This window comes from Pelecanus crispus, chromosome 4, assembly GCF_030463565.1.
Source record: "Pelecanus crispus isolate bPelCri1 chromosome 4, bPelCri1.pri, whole genome shotgun sequence".
Classification (NCBI taxonomy): domain Eukaryota; kingdom Metazoa; phylum Chordata; class Aves; order Pelecaniformes; family Pelecanidae; genus Pelecanus; species Pelecanus crispus.
In genome coordinates this window covers 53,429,630-53,450,043 of record NC_134646.1, presented here as the reverse complement: position 1 = coordinate 53,450,043, position 20,414 = coordinate 53,429,630, and the positions used below count along the sequence as shown (strand labels likewise).

At 37.5% G+C, this 20,414-nt stretch overlaps 1 protein-coding gene across 3 annotated transcripts; it reads right to left on the bottom strand.

Moving 5' to 3' along the window:
- Positions 1-521: 521 nt before the first annotated feature.
- On the bottom strand, positions 522-20,101 carry CNOT7 (CCR4-NOT transcription complex subunit 7). 3 transcript variants are annotated; one of them, XM_075708879.1, is made up of 7 exons: positions 19,953-20,101; positions 19,452-19,645; positions 16,214-16,375; positions 9,931-10,075; positions 5,073-5,183; positions 4,568-4,677; positions 2,192-2,230 (listed from the first exon to the last, which is right to left on the bottom strand). In XM_075708879.1, exons 1-6 carry the CDS (start codon positions 20,067-20,069, stop codon positions 4,588-4,590), a joined length of 819 nt encoding a protein of 272 aa, XP_075564994.1. In that variant the 5' UTR covers positions 20,070-20,101; the 3' UTR covers positions 2,192-2,230; positions 4,568-4,587. The 3 variants fall into 3 exon arrangements, with proteins under 3 accessions (XP_009476795.1, XP_075564994.1, XP_075564995.1); XM_009478520.2 differs by lacking the exon at positions 4,568-4,677 and having other exon boundaries at positions 522-2,230; XM_075708880.1 differs by lacking the exons at positions 2,192-2,230; positions 4,568-4,677 and adding an exon at positions 4,697-4,770.
- Between the last annotated feature and the right edge of the window lie 313 nt (positions 20,102-20,414).

Below are 20,414 nucleotides of genomic sequence, written 5' to 3'. Positions count from 1 at the left end.
ACAGATAGCTGTTGTTGGTATGCTTTAGGCAAAGCTACTAAACTTTAAAGCAAATGCATCAAACTTCAGGGGTTCTTCATTCCACGTGTATGCAAATTTTCCACATAAGCCTACAGCTCAAGTGTGAAAAGGCACAGATTGATGCCACAGTAAGAATCCATCCTGTTTTCCCATTAGATAGTCCCTATCTTATTAAAGCCAAAGACAACCAAAATTAAAACATGTCACCATCATCTAATGCATAACGGTATTAAAATAAATTACTAATGGGATTTGGATGCCTCGGTAGTAAATTGTAATCACCACTCTGGCAACTCGGGTCAGTAGGAATGAAGCAACTGGAAACACACGAACAGAATTCTGCTCTGAAAGCGGAATCAGTCAGGGAGCAGCGAGCTAGATCATTTTATCAGCACACGGAGAGAACTATCATGCCTAAACAAAACAGAATACAGAACTGAACTGACTAAATACACACATTCCAGGAGAAATTTTGCAACAAAACCACCAGTCTGTTGTTATGTAAGAAAACATTTCTTAGGCCTTTATTTACAAAAGCTTTAAAAACAAATACCCTCTGTTATGCAAATTATTCGTTGTTTAAAAAGGACCACCCAGTTACATCATCATAACTCAATGAAAAAAGGTGTTTGATTTTTTTAAGTACAAGGTAAAACAGAGTAATTTGGCGAACATTTGGAGATTTTTCTACGATTGATTTCCACGTTGAACAGGCACACACATACGCGCGCGCACACACACAGGCACACAATGTCGCACATTCCATCATTTCAGGCCAGTATTTAGCTATTCAATACCACAAATCCTTCCTGCACAACTGCTCTGTATACTTGCTATGCAGAGTTAAGAACGTATTTTAGGGTCCTTTAAAACAATATATCTAAAATATATTGCTAAGATATACTCAAAAATAAACTAGCATTACACTCCTCAGGTAACTTTATTAGCTATAAGTTATTTATATTTTGTTGTTTTACAACAAATATCTTTAACATCTGTCTTTGTAGCAACTACAAAAAAGCACGATTTAATTGTCCTTCTAATTCAGTAATTCAATTAAATAGTATTTTTTCAGATCTTTGGGTTTTATCTTCAACTGAACTGTCTTTCAAAAATCATCAAATCAAGTACATAATAAATATGACTTCATAAAAAATATCTGAGGTGTACATTACTAGAATAAAAGCTAGGAAGTTAATCAAGGGAAGCGTGCCATTACAAAATTTCTATTATTCCAGTATCCTTCAACTCTCAGCTTAATGGCAAAAATGCTGAAGTCATAGCTGTTCTTTTCCTGAAGGGTGTAAAGCTGTTTTTTCAAGCTTCTTTCCCCCATCACAGAGCGGTTTTAAAGCAGCAGGCCAACCAGCAGTTGACACGTGCAGGATGTGTTTGAAGATGACTGAACACTAGTGAAATAACAGCAGTTACTATGATTCCAGTAGTTTGTTTTGCTTGAACAAACCAAAGTTATGCAGCAAATAAGTCACGTTCTGTGGGTTGAGATACCAAGGAAATACAGCGTGAAGCTGCTGAACTTGGCAGATGATTGTTTTCTAGCTGAGGGCAAAAGAAAAAACAAAACCGAACTTCAAATAAAACAGACTATCTGAGTCACAGTTGCTCTCTAAAGTGCAAATTTGATGATCCACAATCTTGAATAGCTAAAACGCCTGCATACTGGAAGGAACAGACATGAATGGGGAAGTTAGTTACAATCAGTGCCACTTGATTTGGAGAAGGGAGGGGACAGAGACAAAAAACTAGAAGATCAATATAGGTAAGTTTACCGGACTATTCGTTATGATTTATCTTTCTGCTTCTCTCTGCCACAGTGATCCTATACATGCTTCTGTACAAATGGGCTAGTTATGAGGCCAAAATGTAACCCAGAAAATTTTACATATCAATATGAAGATCAAAATCTGTGATAGGAACGGTCAAGTTTAGTACATAGAAAGGCAGAAAGAAAGTGTGCTGAGAAAGGGGAAAAAAAAGCCTTATTGTCCAAGGGGTTCAACCAGAGATAAAACCTATATACACGCATGTGGAGGTCAAAAAGATGGCCTTTCCTTTCGTGTCATGACTGTTTGTTGGCTTCTTCTTCATATGCGTTTCCTGTGCCATTTTGTACATAAGATGACCCCGAACCAAGGCCGTATAAGTGGCCACAATATTTGGCATCGTCAATGTGATCTTCAAAGAACATCTAAAGAGTTAAGAGAGAGACACAAATTATTGCCAAAGAAAAGGCTCACTTAAAATAGAACTATAGAAAGGCTTTAAAATGTTACTTTCTTTTTAGCATAATATATCAAATCCCAAGGTGCAAAAGATGATACAATTAATGTAATAACACACTTAATCTCAACACATTATCAAAATGTGCTGTATGACGTGATTCTTTAAATCTGTCAAGGAATACGATCAGTCTTCCTGTACACCTTTCCTGATGAAATGACCAAATGCAATGTTTTGACAATTTCATATTATCAGTTATCGCTCACTTTTCCACAAGTGCAACAAAGATATTTCTCCAACTGATTTCTGTGGAGTTTCTCAAAACAGGCATATGCTCAGCATCTGCCATCAGTGCCCGTACTCTACCTACTCCTCAGTGTGGGGGTTTTCATCATACTGTCCTGAAATGGAGGTATGTCCAGATTTATACTATAAAGGTTTGAGGGTGGGGAGAATGTTTGAGCACAAAACCCACTATGGAGTTTAGAGAAATGCAGAAAGATGCATTTCCAGCTGGCTCCTCACAGAGGGGGACTTCATTTTAAAAGCAACAGCAAAATTAAAGTAAATTTTGTACTAAGACTGCGTTTACACCTTAGAAGTCTTAATTGCAAACAGAACCTTTCAGTGGAAGACATATGAAACCCCACGATATTCTGATAGTCTACATTTCAGACTTCGGCTTTCAAGCAAAACCACAAATTATCCCACAAACAACAACAACAAAAAAGACGACACAACAAAAATTCTTCACCCTAAAAACTTCACAGCAACCCTGGACAACCCAGTGGTTGACATTTTGAGTCATCATCAACATCAGAAATGTAAGGCAGTCAGAAGCACGCATGAGCAGGGTGGACGCAATACACAATCTAAATGCAGAGGACTGTATATACCACACAGGCTGAAAACTTCTCCCTTCAAGCGTGTGCCTCCCTAACAGCAGCACAGTCTGAATGGAAAGTTCTGTACTGCAGGAACTGAAGACCTCAGTTAGAAGTTTGAAAGCCCCAGCAGTTCTTAAAGAAATAAACAGGTAGGAAAACCCCAAAATAACAGCTCTACTGTTGTAGTATCGGTATTTAAGTGTTTCTGATGGGAAGAAAAAGATCAGTAACTTTTTTGGCTTGGACTCAAAATCCCAGCAAGTTGCAACTCCTTCACAACCATTAGTAACGCAGCAGTAACACATTTATTAATTTTGTGTCTCTAAAAGCATCGTAAAATGAAGTTTTGTCCACTCAGAAATACATTGTTAAACAATGAACTCTACTGAAAAGGCTTTAAAAACGCACATTAAATATATTTCTCTCTGCTGACTACTGTGTCCTTATTTAGAAATGCTGTATTCGCAAAGAATCTCTGAAAAATACTGAAGAAAATCATCATAATCCATCTTTGTTGGCTTAATTAAGCAAATGCTTTGCACTAAAAAAACCTCAAAGATTTCTACTTCTCCCAGTAAGAGCTTTTGGTAAACAAATTGAAGAAGCTAATTTGCCACATTACACAAACTGCATCTCATTAGAGAAACAATCATGGGTTTGAACCTTTTCCTCTAGAAAACTTAACTTGAAAGGCAGTACCTTAGGCATGATTATCCTATACTTCCTTCCTCTTTCCCTTTATTTGCTTTGGATTTTGTTTCAAATTCAAGAGTGAAAGATTAACAATACCAGGCAGACAGCAGTTAGCAGCACTGGGCTTCGATCATACCAGAAACACAATCCTCTCTATTGCATCTGTAGCCCATGACCTGCCTGACAACTGCAACAGTTCCAGCGGAGGCAGAACAGAGTGTTATGATGAGCAAACCAGCTTAAATCACAGCATTTATTTTTCAGCTGCTGTCTCGCCAGTATTTGTCAGAAACTCCTGATCATTTTCTCCTTTACACAAAAGGCTGGATTACAGAAGGTAGACACCTCAGCATACAATACCAAACCTTATTAAAAGATGAGGTTTGCTATAGCCATCTGTTTTGACGTGGTAAATGACACTGAATTGATGACAGAATCCATGTTCACGTGCACTGGCATTTGACCAGTGCAACTGCTTTCCAGAAGAGGCCCCTTCGACATCTGTCTGTTCTGCTAATGCTAAACACCCTAATACCTTCCTATTGTATGCAGCCAAGCAGCAAAGATACATGAAGCTTGTAAGACCTGATTTCCCTTACTGCAAACCTTGAATTAATTGACTGATGTATAATCTTTTAGAACCTCAGTTAATCTGCGCTTTACTCAATGGTAAGGAACAAATGCATGGACATTCTCCATAGCAGCCTGCAAGTCATTTAACATACCTGTAAGCCTGCAAGTTTAGCTAGAAGTGGCTAGTCCAGACACTCTTTCCGCCCCCCAGGCCTGTCACAAGCAGCAGTGCACGCCAGCTGAGTATTACACTGGGCAGAAGCTCAAAAAAAATTGGCTTGAGTACAGTCCCCCAGAAAGCAGTCTGGCTCCAGCAGCTCAGAACTCACTGCAGCAGCCACCTAAAAAAGGTACCCTGCAAAACAGGGAAATAAAAAAAAAACCACAAACCGAAACCCACAAAAAAAATCCAAAAGCTGGGCACAGGCTGGAAACAGGAAGCAATACACACAGCAGTGTGTAAGCAGGGAACCAGCAGGGCTGGTTCACTTACTCTGGGGAAAATACAGGTGGTCTTATTTTTGTCAAGAGAGGGAGTGACCCCTGAAGCCCTTCAGAGACCTCCTTAAAATAGAGCAGACTTATCAGAATCAGTAATTCCATCTGACTATCACAGCACGTTACTATCATGGAGATAAAACCATTATGTCCACCTACTTCTCTCATTTTGAAAAAGGCCATTCCTGTGAGTAAAGAATCAGATCCTGCCTGATGCTGTGGTCCTATCCTTTCCAGCTCTAACTGCTCAGCCACTTCTTGTAATCCACCCTGAAAAAGAAAACATTTTTGTTAACTGCTGAAAAAAAATTCAAATCAGAAAACTGAACAGCTATAGCTGGGAAAATCTGTTACACAAGTCATACAACTTCAGGTATATTTTAACATTTCCACAGTAGCTGAAACAGTTATTATACTAGATAAATACACACCTGGAGAATCAAACTTTCAGTATCAATAGCAGCATTAGAATTCTGTGTCAGTATTGATTAAATAAAGCAGTATCTGTAACCAACAAAACTATTACTCCTTCATGTTCCAGCTTCTCCAGTAACCAGATCTCATTACTTAACAAAACAGTTCCTTCAAGATGTTGAAAGGACTGGCAATGCTGAAGAAGAAAACCAGGTGTTCCTGTACTCCTATTTGAATGAAAGTTTAAAAGGTAAAAACGTTGTTCTACAAACAGAAGAATTCAAGTGCTTACAAATGAGGTGCCCATATGCCTCCACGTGTTGAAGTATCTAGGCTTCCTTTGAAACAGACCTTTTTCTTTCCACTTACCTTTCAACAATTAAGTTGAGGGTTTTTCCACTTCCCTTCACAAAAACTGAGAGTATCCTTAAGTATCTAGAACACTACAGGGAGTCCAGGAATATGTTACACAGCAGGCATTTAGAAACCAGGTGGTAAAGTCAAAAAAGGAAGAAAGTGCCCACTCCATCTCTACAAGACATTCTACCCCTCTTTAAAGTTTGTTTCATTAGCTGCCATAAGAGGAGAGGGAAAAAAAAATGAAAAAAAATCCATTGTCTTGCAGCTAGTTTTCTAAGATACAAAATTCCAATAGTATAGCCAGCTTTTCTGTTAGAGTTGTATATTTAAGTCACATGTGTAATGAAACTTATTTCTTAAAAAAGTATATAAACATCTCACAAAAAGGGAACAATTTAAAACAGTATTTGTCTGCTTTGAATGTTGACACGGTTTAGAAGGAGACTGTGAAGCTGTAAACACTCGAAAGCTGCAAATCTATCTGTTAAAGGCAAAACTTTTGAAGCAATTTTTTTTTTGAAGCCAAATAAGCCTATGTGAAAAACTATCCCCTTAACTGCAAAGTGACTAAATAAACCTTTTCAGCGCTCCCCAAAATGGTAATAACCACTACTTGTGGAAGCAAACCCATCAGAAGTTGGTTTGATTTTACACAGGTAACACTGATCAGCTGAAGGACAGACATGTTATATTGTAACTGCGATCTTTTAAGGCTGTAAGCTACAACGTGAGCACATAATTTTGTACCTCAATTCTTTTTTGTAATCATTAAGCCATAAAGCTACTGGAAATAGACTAAAGCACATACACATTCTTTAAGGTCTAGAAAGATCAAAAAAATGACAAAATCCTTAGTGCTGCCATAAGCTTTGCAAGGCAAGAATGTTGCACAGAGGCAATGCTTTTAAAGAAAGACTGCCTAGTATCTGAGTTCACCTTTCCTCGCACTCTTAACCTGTTTCAAGTACAGGAAGGGAAGCAAGGCAGGAAGAGAGGAAGAGGCAAAAGCGTAACAGTCAAAGTTAAAACTCCCATAGCAATAAAATAAAGTCCGACCTGAAAATCAGATCAAACATTATGAAAATTCCTGTGAATCTTATGGCAACAGGTTTTTGTTTTGTTTAGAAAGATGGAAGCTTCAGTAGTAACATTCCCAAGCAACACGTACAAACCAACATGAAAACCCAGTACTGGTATGGCTAGTTTTATTCTAGCTTGAGCAGCAGGAATATAGTTTACAGAAGTTTAAACTAAGAGTAAGTCTATAGACTACACAGTTAAGCACTGAAGTTAGCTTGTTTTTCTTTATGTGCTTGGCTACAACATTTGAACACTGCAAACATGCTCAGTTATTTAGCTTACACTCTCAAAAACATGCTGAGGGTTGGTGGGCAGGGGAAAAACTGCATCTCAGGTACAAGCATGCTCTCTGTTTTCCAACTCCAATAATGAGCTGTTAAGAGTCAGCAACAGCAGTTAAGGCCACACCCTTTCAAGGCACCATTTGCTGCTCCTAAACCTCCTACTTCCTCAAGCTGCAAATTAGCAGCATCAGGTTCTGCTAGCTGTAAGACTATCTACTCTAACTTCAAATTACTTTGAAGAAAAAACACTCAAGAATAAAAATCAGTAATATTTACACAGCAGCTGCAAGCTCTGGAATGTAGACTTAGTAATTCAAAATTTACAGTAAAGGCAGCCTCCAGAAGAATGCTTTGAAAATAGCGCTTTTAATGGTATATATTTGTAAATATACCACACACCACTTTTTTTCTGGAACTTCTTGGTCTATAACTGCAATAATTACAGAATAAAACTTGTCTGTCTCTGAAAATTAATAGGCTGTTGAGATTCTCTTTCAGGCGAGACTTTTACACTCCAGGTAAGAACATTTTACAAATTCTTTCCAAATTTTCAGAGCATCAGTCTTTCAAGAAAAAGGCCACAGAATCATTTACATAATCACACGACCACAGTCAGCAGCAAATCCAGCTCAAACTCGTTTCGTGGCACCAGTACCAAAGTTCATTGTTCTGTATAAATCCCCATATTACAAGGAAGTTTCCAGCAAGGTCTATAAATCTACATTACTTATCAAAAGTTTTGGAACTGTCTACATAGAAAGAATTTTAGAGAACAAGTAAGAGTTTAATCTATACTACATTAATATCTCAAGTTAACTCCCAATCTGCATGCCTGTAAAGTACATTCATGTCCATTTACGTTAGAGTAACATACTGTAAATTCACAGACTACTTAATTCCACAAAAAGAGCATCAAACAGCTTCGCAGTCCTGAAGCATATTTCTCCTCTCAGTGCCAAAAATTTTTTTTTGGCTGTGTGGCCAGGGATTGCGGGACCTACAGCAAGTCAGTGACTTTCATATGAAAAATAACTTAGACAAGTCAATAAAGGACAACTGCACAGCAGTTCAATTCACTGCAATTTAATAGAGATTGTAAGTGACAGACATTAGGAGACAGCGCATGCATTTTTAGAGTCACAACACAATGTTTAGCAGTTTGTTTCAGACAGCTGCTCTCAGTACAGTACAAGTCCACCATCATTTCATCACTGGTAACTTTGGAGGGGTAGGGTAGTCCACATCCCTTCCCCTGCTGTCATTACCAATGTGCAGGTTAGACAACAGGATCAAGATTTACTGCAAGAAAGCTGACCTACATATTCAGCTCTGAAAAAAGATTACCCTTGTTCTTAAGGTTTGCTGAAATAAGACCTGTGAAGGTTTTTCTTGTCTTCCAAAAACCATTAATGCCTCTAAACAGCACAGGTTACACACAACTACGTCTTAACAAAATGACAGGAAATCAAATCCCCCTCTCCCCAAACCCACTGGGAATGTCACCTTTGGAATGGTGACATGGAACGTCATTCTGTCACCTTTCCTAGGTCACTAAAGTCAGATTATACATTCTGTTATTGGTAAGTTTGTCACCACCAAGACACCAGACGCTTTACTTTGCTTCACCAGGAGTGAGAAAGTGAGGATGTTTTTTGTTTAGGGTTCCCCCCCACCCCTCTTTTAAGACTCCTGAAGTTCATGAACATTTCATTTTTTCTTCTGGCCTCTGTGAATAAAAACTCTAAGATGTTCTCTAATACTCAGCCATTTGCCTGGCTGATTATACCAATAACAGCTCTAGATGAACACAGGTAGGTATACTTTTCTTACTAACTGGAAGGGAGGTCTCCATTTTCAACATTATTTTAACAAGAGGATTTACACACTTCCCACACAAGTAGGCTACTAAAAAGTGACACACTCTATTAGTTTATCTCAGAAAGAAACAGAGACTATAAACCCCACACAGATCACTAGTTCAGCACAGCAAAGCGGCAAGCCATCCCTTAGTTAGGATTTGGTTGTACTACAGTCAGTGTTCTCTTTTTCCTGCAGGTTCTTGTTAAGAAAGCCTAGAGAATCAAGTTACTTTCCATAAAAGCAGCAAGTCATTAATTGCCTCAGATGAGCGATGCACCTCATTCCAGCAGCAGTCCAGATTCTTACAGTTCTTTGGCAAGTAAAGCTGTTAACAATCCCTGTAGCATCTTTCTTTCACTTGCTGTCTTCCCCTTCACATACTTAGTTCCAGTTTCCATCCATTCTCCAGTCCAATACAGTATCCAAATTTTATGTCTGATAGAGTAAGCCAATTAGTAACCCCGCTGGCCTGACATGAGAGATTAGTTTCTAGTACTGCATTTTTTTTCTAGAAGTCACATGTTGTCCCTGAACATATGCTGTTGTTTATCTTTCCTTATGGGGCCATCGGAAACATTCTTCGCTCCATTCCTCTTCCCAAGACACTTCCACAGCATCATCGTTGCAATTACCTTTGCCAAGACGACTGCAGTCCTTTACTGGACTGCACAATGAGGAAATAAGAGTATATGAAACCCATCAATTCTTACGGCTCAGGAAGTGAAGGATCAATTCCAAACATGGGTTTATAATCTGTCAACAAAGACTAGGCACTATAAATACAGTATCAACATGCTAATTTTAACTGGTAAGCAGTTATACAAATCAACGTGTGCTCCTGCCTGCCTCTATCAATAGCTTTTAATATTAAATATATAAGGTTTGAGACAAAAATGCTGTTTAATGGGTATTATCAAAGCAAAACCAGAAAATAAAAATACAGGAAAAAAAAAGTATTTTATAGCAGAAAGTACTCTCCGAAACCAAAATTTGTTCTGAGCCATGAACAGATTACTTACCTTCAGATTTTTGCAACTCTTCATAAGGTATTTTACATCATAGATGACAGGGAAAAACAACCGCAATATCTCAAAGAAGTCCAGCTCTTCTTCGGGTAAATTAGAGTTTGTCAGGATTTTGATTAGATAGCCAAAGTCATATCCACTGCAAATTAATAACAAAGACAATATAAGCAATTAACTTAGAAGCATCCTTGTCACTTCCATCATCAAGACTATATTACACATCAACAGGACATTTTGCTTAATTTCAATGCAATTAAGACTGACTCTTACAAAAGACTAAGCCTCAGTGTAAATGACCCCACTGCAGCTTTCGGGGAAAAGATTTTAATTTAGTCTCAATGAGGCCAACTGAAGAAGCAAAAAAAGATCTGCCTAGAGGTGCTTCTCCAAATCCTGAAACAAGGTAGTGCTGCTGGGGCTTCATCTGATAACAAGAACTTAAAACAGAAAGACTCCTAGCTGGTTCTTTTCACACAGACTAGAGTTTCTCACTCCAAACTAAATGAGATAGACACACTTCTGTAGTTCTTGAAATCCAAAGGATTCATGAGTTTCCAGAGCCAACACATGTTTATGCCTGGAGGCAAGTTTCACCCTCAGCAATGAAGAACAGCAGATTGTCTTTCAACTTTCCCAATGAAGTCAGCACAGTTAGACAACTGAAAAATTTAGTATTTTGTAGACTATTACTCCTTTTGGAGGCAAGGACAGAATAAGTTGGAGCATTTTTTGTGTGTACATATAAGCCAGCAGGAGGCAGCAAGATAACAGAGTAGTACAGGTTTGGTAGAAGAAACTGAGGTATTATATATAGCGCGTGTATTGGAGAAAAGAGTTTGGGAAGACTTCCTTCTCAGTAGTCTGACTGAAGAAAGAGGACATAGGAAGGAGGTGTGGAAATAAAAGGGGAAATCATGTACTTTTACAAAGGGTTATGAGAGGAAAGAGAGGGTTTAAAGCATAGGAAAGACAGATGCCAGGTATTAGGCAGGACTGAACACCACAACAAAAAGCAGGGATGACTAATTATCTTTTTCCCTAGGAAGGCAGAGATTACAAGGCCAGATTATTCATGATCTGATCATGAAACTGATCTGTTCCAATCCCTTGTACTTGCAGGATTGTTCATGCACATATACACTGAACTAGATGGGGGCCCAATACATTATCTTGTTATTAGGTTTGCATTGAACCAAATTGGTTCCTAGATTTTATTGACATGCAATTAAAAAAAAGTCTGCACTAAGATGATGAAAACATGCAGCAGGGCTGCCTCTACTGAAGGCTTCACCAGTTTTGCTGCTTAAGGAACCTTAGCGTATAGCTGAGAGACAATTCAAGTGAATGGGTGGCCACCACAGACTCCAAATTCCCAGTTTAAGACTCCTTGTTAATTTTTGGTTACACGAGGATCATACTCAAAACCAAGAATTTTGCAACTTGGTAAATCTTCACTGAGATCTTTAACTGTGAGATGACCAACAAAGACAAATCAGTTAAAAGCACGGTACTACTGATCCTGCAGATATTTAGCACCCACAAAGACTTGCAACTTCTGATGCACGCTCAAGGCTTTAGCTTCCATGCTCAATGTAAAGAGGATTGCTTTTTGTACCTTTTGTATACAATGGGATTCTCTACTACATCATCTTTATCTTATGAATTTGTAGACAGAGAGTAGAAAATCTTGAACATACTGGGAATGAATAGATTGTTTGCTAAAAGTTCATTAATATAAGATATACAAAAGGTACGGACTATGGCAGCTCTCCCATGGGGGTTTCCAGTGCTCTAAACAGGAATTTCATGTTGAATGAATCCTGCAATGCATCTGGTGCTTTGAAGCTGTGCTGGCGGCACTCCAATTTCCCCAGCAGCAGCCACTGGCCAGGGAGCAAAGGAGCCAAAGATAAAGAAGGATTTCAGCAGAGTCTTACAAAGTAAAAACCTGTAGTATACTTGGCAAAACAGTGGCTTGGAAGCCTAATTTTATTAGATCAGCTACGAGGGGGGTAGGCAGGGGAAGTGGTGGGGAAGCCTGTACCAGCATAAACCCCTCTACAGAAAAAAAGAGAAGTGCCTCATTAGCAAAAAAGACTGATCAGAAGGATGCAAAAAAAGACCGTTCAGGATTAAGGAGACTTACTCCTCTAGAGATTAGAGAGCTTATTAACTCACTGGATTCCTGACTCTGTCATCCCTGTGGCTCAAATGTAATATTCGTATTAAAACTTCTGAAGTGAAGAAAACAGTATTTGTGCTCCCCTTCCAAAAAAAAATTTACGTACATGACTGAATTACTAGAAAACAGATGCTCTCAAACACTTCGAATTTCTATTAAGAAGGAAGTACTGTAAGAAAAGTAAAGTCAAGATTCATTTACTATTTGTATTGAGAGTGAGCAGGCTAGCATAAATCTGCAATTTCAATGAACAATTTTATATAGAGATATATATTTTTTATTTCCCCCTGGAGATTGCAGCAGATTCTTTCATTCTAGGATCCTCATGCAAAAAATGGGAGCAGGATTTCTGAACAGTGGATTTAACAAGAATTATTACCTTTCCATTGCATGACAGCATTCAGTCAGGTATCTGTTCTTGGATCCTAAGCATGGGTTTGTTTTAGTCCGCTCAGCCAAATGATGTCTCACATTCCTTAAGTTCCAGCTGCTTACACTTAGTCCCATTGTGCTTGTAACAATCATCACAAACCACACTTTACTAATCACAATGCAGTATCAGAGCATTTACATAATCTTTTTAGTATACTTTTGTGGGGTAATATGCTCCAGTCATCCAAGCTTACACAGACATAAGGACTGCCACTCCAATTCAAGACTAAGATATATCTAGTTCAAAAATTTTTGAGTGGCCACTGCTGAATGCTAACAGAAGGGTAAGAAAGTCCACAGTGAGCAATTATGTAATTACCTGCTCATTAAAGAAGTTTTCTTCTAATCCTCTAACAAGCAATTAGTGGTTGGTTTATACCCTGAAGCACATAGGCTTCCTTTCCTTAAAAAGCTTTCACCATTTCTAATACAATCACCTAAAGTTACTTAGTGCAGCTAGCCACAATCCCTGGAGCTACACAGCAACATAAGCACTCTTACAACCACTTCTTTTTTTTCCTTTTTTCACTGAACATGGGCAGCTGTAGGCAACAAGACCATGGAGAAGATCAAACATGCCTGCATTTCTTTCCCTTACTATCCAGAAAGAATTCAGATAGCCAATTAACAATGAATTCTACTCAAGCACCAACAGTCTCTGAAATAAATCAAAACCTGACAGAGCTGAGAAAGCTTTACTTCATTTTTTAACTGGTTAACAGAAATTAGCTAACAGATTAAATTTTACTAAAATCAGTTAGACACAAATGATTATTGAAATACAATAGCTCGGACCTTTCCAGCTTCCCAAAAACATCTGGGTTGAGGCATGTTTGCACAGAGCCTCCAAAGGTAGATCGAGGAGGTTGCACACAGGTGGACACTCAAAGCTTCAGCAGATCAGTCAGTTGAACATCCACAAAAACAGTGTTTGAGCTGTTCTGTTTTATAACTTGTTAGACTGCCAAGCACTGACAGCTCTCTTGACTGTGACAAGAATCAGAAATTCAGGGCTTCCCCCTCCTCTCTCATCGATTCAAATACATTTTAACACATACAAAAGATTTGATGGAATCACTTATGAAGTTGTAGTATACAAGAATCAGTGACAAAGCAAATGTTTCTTTGCTTGTGCGTGGCAGAACTGCAGGTCCACACAGATTTGCCAGTAGGTCAGGATGCCAAGGCAGCTACATCAAATGCAGAGATAAAAAGCACACAAAGAAAACTATTTGAGAAGCTAAGAGCTTAGAAATAAACTACATAAGAATTCAAGGAAATCCAAGACTGGGAAACGAAACTAAACCAAAATATAACCTCACACTCTGAGAAAGGAGTAATTCTCCTTTGCCCGCTTCCTAAGAGACTCATAAATTTTGAGTTAGTAGTAATTGAAGCATTTTAAGGAAACAGAAGCAATAGCACAGTGAGCAACTATCAAGCACAGCTTTTTCAGTAAAGAACTACTACATGGAGAGCCTACACAAAACAAGTTTTTGACTGAGCTGTCCTGCTGTTTAAGTTTCCACCGATAGAACATAATCACAACCAACCCAAGATATATTTAGAAACAGCCATTCACTATTCTTTGTGGCACATTTTATGTGACCCATGCTCAACTATAGCTTTGTGCAATCTTAGCTTCCTCAGAAGTTAACCCACTACTCCAGGGTTTTGTGCTCAAGATAATATCAACACAGTCTGTCAAGCACAAAAGCCTTTAAACACTCTCAGACTTCAAGCAGAGTTGTGGATAATCAGTGTTTGACAAACATTTGCTGGAATAGCTGTCTTAAGAGGATTTCTGAAGACATTTTCAGTAAAGTCCACAACAGAAACTCATTTTAGCAGAGATTAAACTGGACTTTAACAAAGCCATTGCAAAAACCCTTCATAAGCTGCACTAGTAAAAATGGCGTTATGGCACATAGTTTGCACTACACTTCAACCAGCATATTAGTCAGGAATCATACACAATCAATATAATTATGCTTTAAAAAGAATCCCTAGCGTAGAAGTGCCTCAGGTATTCTTTTGCTAGGATAGCTTACACTAGGCCCTTAAAGTTGTTAGGCAATATTGGAAAAACACCGTTTTGTAGCTGTAGCTGCTTCTACATGGCAGTGTCTGTTGGCGTACCAGTTACACACATAACATGCCTCCCCTCCCATTCTCCTGAACCATCAAGTTACTTTACTGTAGTCAAGTGTAAATCACAAATATGCACAGAAGAGCCCGTAGTAATGGGTTTAAGAAGCTGAAAGAAATTTAATTCGCTAATTCAGCCTTTATAGTTATTTTGACATAGTTCATGGCATTCTTGTTCCAGTATTTTTCCCCAAGGTGCTACCCTAGTAGCAAGATAGCAAGAGTAAGATTATTTTGGAGTCATATTGCGAGTCAAGACAGCTGCAAGTGGAAGATGTAGGCAAATTAGGTGACAAGCATACTCAAAGAGGATCCTCCCCCTTTTTTTTTTTTTTAAAAAAACCCTGTCTTGTCTTTTTTTTCCCCCCTCCTTTTGGAAAGTCAGTCTAATACTTGCTTTCTACAAAGCAAGTCAAAATGATAAATTCTGCAACAGGCTGTTATATGCACATTTCTAGTACTGTTTCACATTCCTTGCTGAAGCAATCCTTATTTTTCAGTTGGCTAATAAAGTAAATACTCCTCTAATTCTTTCTTTCAACCTCCCCTCCAAGACTTAATACTTAAGGATGAAGAATTTGCGTTTTTTTCTAATGTCGTCATCTACATATTACCACCCACCAATGTAGCATGTGTGATAAACAAGAATAAGGCTGTAAGGAAACTGCTAGTCTCAGCTAAAACATTTGCTCTACCTTTGTTGACTTGCTTAGCAGCCAGCATTTAAGATGTCAACTTGAGGGCATTTACACAGCAATAAGCCTTTAAAGCCACTGTTGCTTGCAAAAAGTGCAAGTTCTCTTTGGCACGTAGTTGACTATACAATGACTATTGCATAAGTTTTAAAGTGTTAAATCTTATTAATGCCCAAAGATCTTTTGTATCTTGACAGATTAATACAGATTTAGCATTTGCATTTCTATTTCTACTTGGAAGATGAGTTCCTGTGATGAAATAAGGTAAATAAAAGCAAAATGTATTCATTACTGCAGCTAGAATTAAGGCTTATCAGGGCTCTCCTTCCAAGCTGAGTAATTTTCAGCTGCCCAGATTACCAGGAGATTTAAAACAAATTTAAAAGTGTTTTATAAAACTCTTCACTGATAATTCTGCAGTCTCTCCCATGAGACAAACAATATTTGCTCAAGAATTGCTTAGGAATAGTTTGCTTTTATCATTGTTACTATTACTACTTGCATGAGTGATATTAAAAGATACAATGCCACCTGCTGGCTTAAGAGTTTCATGTTTTTCTGCCTAGTGTGAACACCAAAAATAAAAAACATGAGTATCACCCTGTATGCTCTATTCTTCTAATACAGAATGGTGCTATAGGTATTACAGCAGAAATAGTTTTCTAATTCTTACCAAGATATGTGCTATATACATATATAGATACATATAAATATATACACTACCAGATGTACACCACTTAACACATGAGATGTGAAATCCAAAGCTCTAGAATTCCATAATTAATATTGAAAGCTCCAGTAGTTAACATGCAGAATTTACCTATGAAAGGAAAGCCACTTGACTCCTTCACACAGTACAACTCCTGATGTCATAAGCAGTTCTGCAAAGTACTGTGTCTCGATTCCTTCTTCCTCATGCTTTTTAAACTGGATACCAGATGTTGTCAAGAGTTCGATAGAGTCCTGGGCGTACATATCTTCTCTAGAAACAGAGAGAGGAAAAATAAATTTTCAAAATCTACAAACCTCAGTGATTATAAACCTGGTAACATTTCTTTTTTGCTGTTCATTGCACAGACTTCACTAGCATAGAGCAGGGGCAACTTGACTTCATTCTGTGTTAATTACAAACCCAACCATTTTTCATAGCTTTTGCTACTCTTCACTAGCATTTCACCATTCCTGGCACCTCCATTCTCACCTCCTTCATAAAAAACTAGTTCCTGCTCCTCTTCTGGTTACCTAGAGCTCCCCTTTTGCAAATATACAGAGGAAAGTGAATGTGTGAATACAGATATTTTACCAAGTAAGATCCATTACTTGAACTGTGACAGAAGCACTAACATATTACATTATAGATCTAGGAAGAGTACACTCCAGATCCCAGTGCTGTATTAGTTCTGTGGATAATATCTGCCACACATTTCTTGTGATTTAAGCTTACGTAAATGTTTAGACACATTCTCATCAAAACTTCCTTCTCACTACAACTGGAAATTGAGTATTTGCTCCATCCAGTCAATCAGGTAGCCTAACATTTCTTTCTAAACAACCAACTTCAATTTTAATAGCTGTATTTTGGACCTAAAATTTAACAGGATGGAAAAAAAATCCTTTATGCCTTGTTTGATCCCCTCTTATCCCTAGTATTTATTCCCTTTACCACTAACATTTTTATAAAGTATTAAGGATTTTGTGATGAATGGATGGGGTTATTTTTCCTGAAGTTTAATCTACATCATCATAACAAAGACATAGAATGATTAAGTGGAACAAAAAAAAAAAGCAAACATGGTTCTACTTAGAAGATGATATTCATACTACTGTCCACAACATACTATGCTACAAAGCGTCTTCAATGTATAGTTTTCAATTTTAATAAAAAAAATGAAAAAAAAAAAAACCAGACAACCAATACATCAAACTTGACTTACTAGATTCAGTCGTACGACTTATATTCGTTATTCCTATTAGCAAGTCATCATTCATTAGAACATAGAGATACATTCTCAAGATTTGCTGTATCTTTTTTCTTCCCTCCCACACAGCTGCTCATTAGCTCTCCAGCTTCAAAGCATCAGCTTCCTAACACCTGTCCATCTCCGTGACACATTAAAGAACCCACCCAAAACAAACATGCCTATTTTACAAAAAGAAGTTTTAATTCTAGTTTGTTGCTCTGCACTAATCAGGTGGATACTGAGTTTAGAGAAGCTTTTTAAAAGCACACTATAACAAGACCTGGCTGGAACCACACACAAAAAAATTACCTTCTAGGAACAGTCAACAGCTGTTTTGCTTTAGGAGCAGAACACTTGGCACAGTGCCACTTCCCAAAAGGAAGCTTAGAAACAGACAAAAATAAGTAATTTCTCCACCCATGTTAAAAAAAAAAAAAAAAAAAAAAAAAATCACATTTCATGCAGCACTTACCTAGCTTACCTTTTTGTATAAAATCCCCCCAATGAACTAGTAATAAGTTAGTTAGGAGACTACCCATATCTTGCCTTACTAAGCTGTTTTAGCTATGCAGCATCTGGCACAAATGGATGGAAAACTACTTCTGTTTTCAGTTGCTTAAGTAGACCTTTGAAGCTCAGAAAATAAATAAAACTTAACACAGACTCTTCTTTCCAGATCACAGTTTGGAAGTTATTAATTCATTCCTCCTCTTTCTCCTATACTTAGCAGAATTAGTATATTATTCTATTAAGATAATGGATAACTTCCATCGAGCATTTACATGGCCAGGTATGTTTAGAGATACCAAAATACCAAATCTGTACCTCCTTTTCTTTCAGGACATGCTTCAAACAAAACTAAAAAGAGCATGTCATTCCTCAGACCAAACCGATTTGTGACAAGCCACAGCACTGCTTGTTTAGAAAAGAAGAAAGAGATACAGCACCAGTATTTTTTTCTTTGTAAGAACCCTGATTACTTTGAAAACAAGTCTTTTTATCTGCAGATAAAAAGGTCTGTTCTCTAAACCTCCTTTGTAGGCTGCAGTTTTACCTCATGTGTATCAATCTGTCCAGTGATCAGTTTGTAACACAACTGCCAAAAAACCCCAAGCCTTCAACACATTTAAGTACTCAACTCAGGCCATATGAAAACTTATCAGACCAATTATGTTTACTTCAGGAAAAAATTCAAGATACTAGTAACCTTATCAACTGCCTGCTAAAGATATAATTAGAACTCCACAAAAGTGTCTTTTCCCACTGGAAAAGCTAGATTTATACTTAAAAGGGTTATCACTAATAAAAATCACATTGTGAAATAAAGCTCACAATACTTTTCCAACAGCTAGTAAAAATCAGCTTGCTTTTTAACCAACACTTCACAAAAAATAATCCAAAACAAAAATCTCCACAGGGGTTATGCTGTAGAATCAATCCCTTTCAACCTATTATAGAAGAAAATTAAAATACAGTAGCTTAATAGAATAAGTTGCTTTGAAAACACAAGAAAAGCTGCTACAGTACTAAAAAGTTGTCAGTATTTTTCCTAGAGTATTATCTAGAAGTGGTTGCAAGTCTCTTAACAAGAATAACGTTATTTTAAAGAGGACAGAGATCACCTGCTTTAGAACTTGCTGGTAACATTTGTCACACTTCTTTTTTAGTCACTTCAGTAACTTTACACACATTTTTTTTTTTTTCTTCACATGTTGGTATTTTCTGTTTAAAAATATGCAAAGAAACATGTGACTTCTACAGCAACTAGTAAGAGTTAAACTAAGTTAAGATAGAAGCACTCTTGACACGCTAAATGTGAAAATGCAGAGCTAACTCTTCTATTAAGTATAAATGCCTCTTTTCAAAGCTTTTGTTGAAATTGCTTAGCATTTTTGACGAAATTACCAACATAAGACAGACTGCACAGAAATGAGGGAAGAAAGCATGTGTTTGGCTGACAAAAGTTTTCCTCACATAAAGTATCTATGGTAGTCCAATCATATAGATAAAAAGAGTTGCTATAGCTTTTCATAACCTAGAATACATTTTCAGTAAATCAGAAACATACATTCAACAGCACAGGCATTTAACACTTACGTTAAGTTAAATTTAAAATTAAATTGCCAAGTTGAAGTTCCTGGAGGGTATTCTCCTTGCTCATTCATAAATGTCAGTCCTAGTTGAATTATTTTTAGCAAGTCTACATTGCAGCGTAATAATTGGTACTGATAGTCTGCATTGCTTCTGAATTCTCCAATAGGCCTTGCAACGACTCCTGGAAATTCTGTATCCTGTAATAACAGAATTAAAACTTCAACAAAAAGACAGCCATAAAAATTTACATTGCTCATTTTTAACAAAACATATTTCGAGCATCTAACAGTTTCATAGTGGAAGAGCACTGTGTGTAGATCTAGTTTTTAAAAAAGGTAATAGATTAGGATCTAATGCTCGGACAGCGTTAATTCAACATTAAGAATGCATTATTCTTTCAACGAAAATGGATGAACAAGCTTATAGCTTTTATTTACTAACATCAAATGAAATGATCATGTTTTTTGCAGTAATTTGCTAGATAAACATCAAGCACCCACTTACCATAGCTACATAGTTATACTTCCGTATAACTTGACGAATTTTCTTCATCTCTTCATCCAAGTTACAAGCCCAAACTTCACAGATTCTTTGGCTATGGTCTACGGTAGCTGCTGGCATAGTGGGGGGCTTTAGAGACCATACATCAAAAGTTACACTTGACTGAGGATCAGTTTCATAGAGGACTTTAATTATTTATTTTTTTAACCTAAGAGACAAAGAAAGCAAAGCATCAAAGTGTGAGGGTTTTATTCTGCACTTATCTGAAAAAACGCTTAAACATCGGGATCAAGCTTTACACTGCAGAATTTCGTAAAAGCAGCACAACGTAGCAACCAAAACAACGTGCAGTTCAGCTATATGAGTTCAGATTACTATCCGAAACTAAAACCCTACGACTTTGTTAGTAGCTTTATTTCTTGCACAAAGCCAGGCAAACCGGCAAGGCGCGCTAGTGCAACAGAT

Excerpts from the sequence above, each read along its gene's own strand:
- CNOT7 (XM_009478520.2), bottom strand. The coding sequence starts at position 20,069 with ATGCCAGCAGCTACCGTAGACCATAGCCAAAGAATCTGTGAAGTTTGG. Across the intron at positions 19,646-19,952 it reads AGTATAACTATGTAGCTATG|GATACAGAATTTCCAGGAGT; the intron begins GTAAGTGGGTGC and ends CTGTTATTACAG. Across the intron at positions 5,184-9,930 it reads AGAGTTGCAAAAATCTGAAG|GGTGGATTACAAGAAGTGGC; the intron begins GTAAGTAATCTG and ends TTTCTTTTTCAG.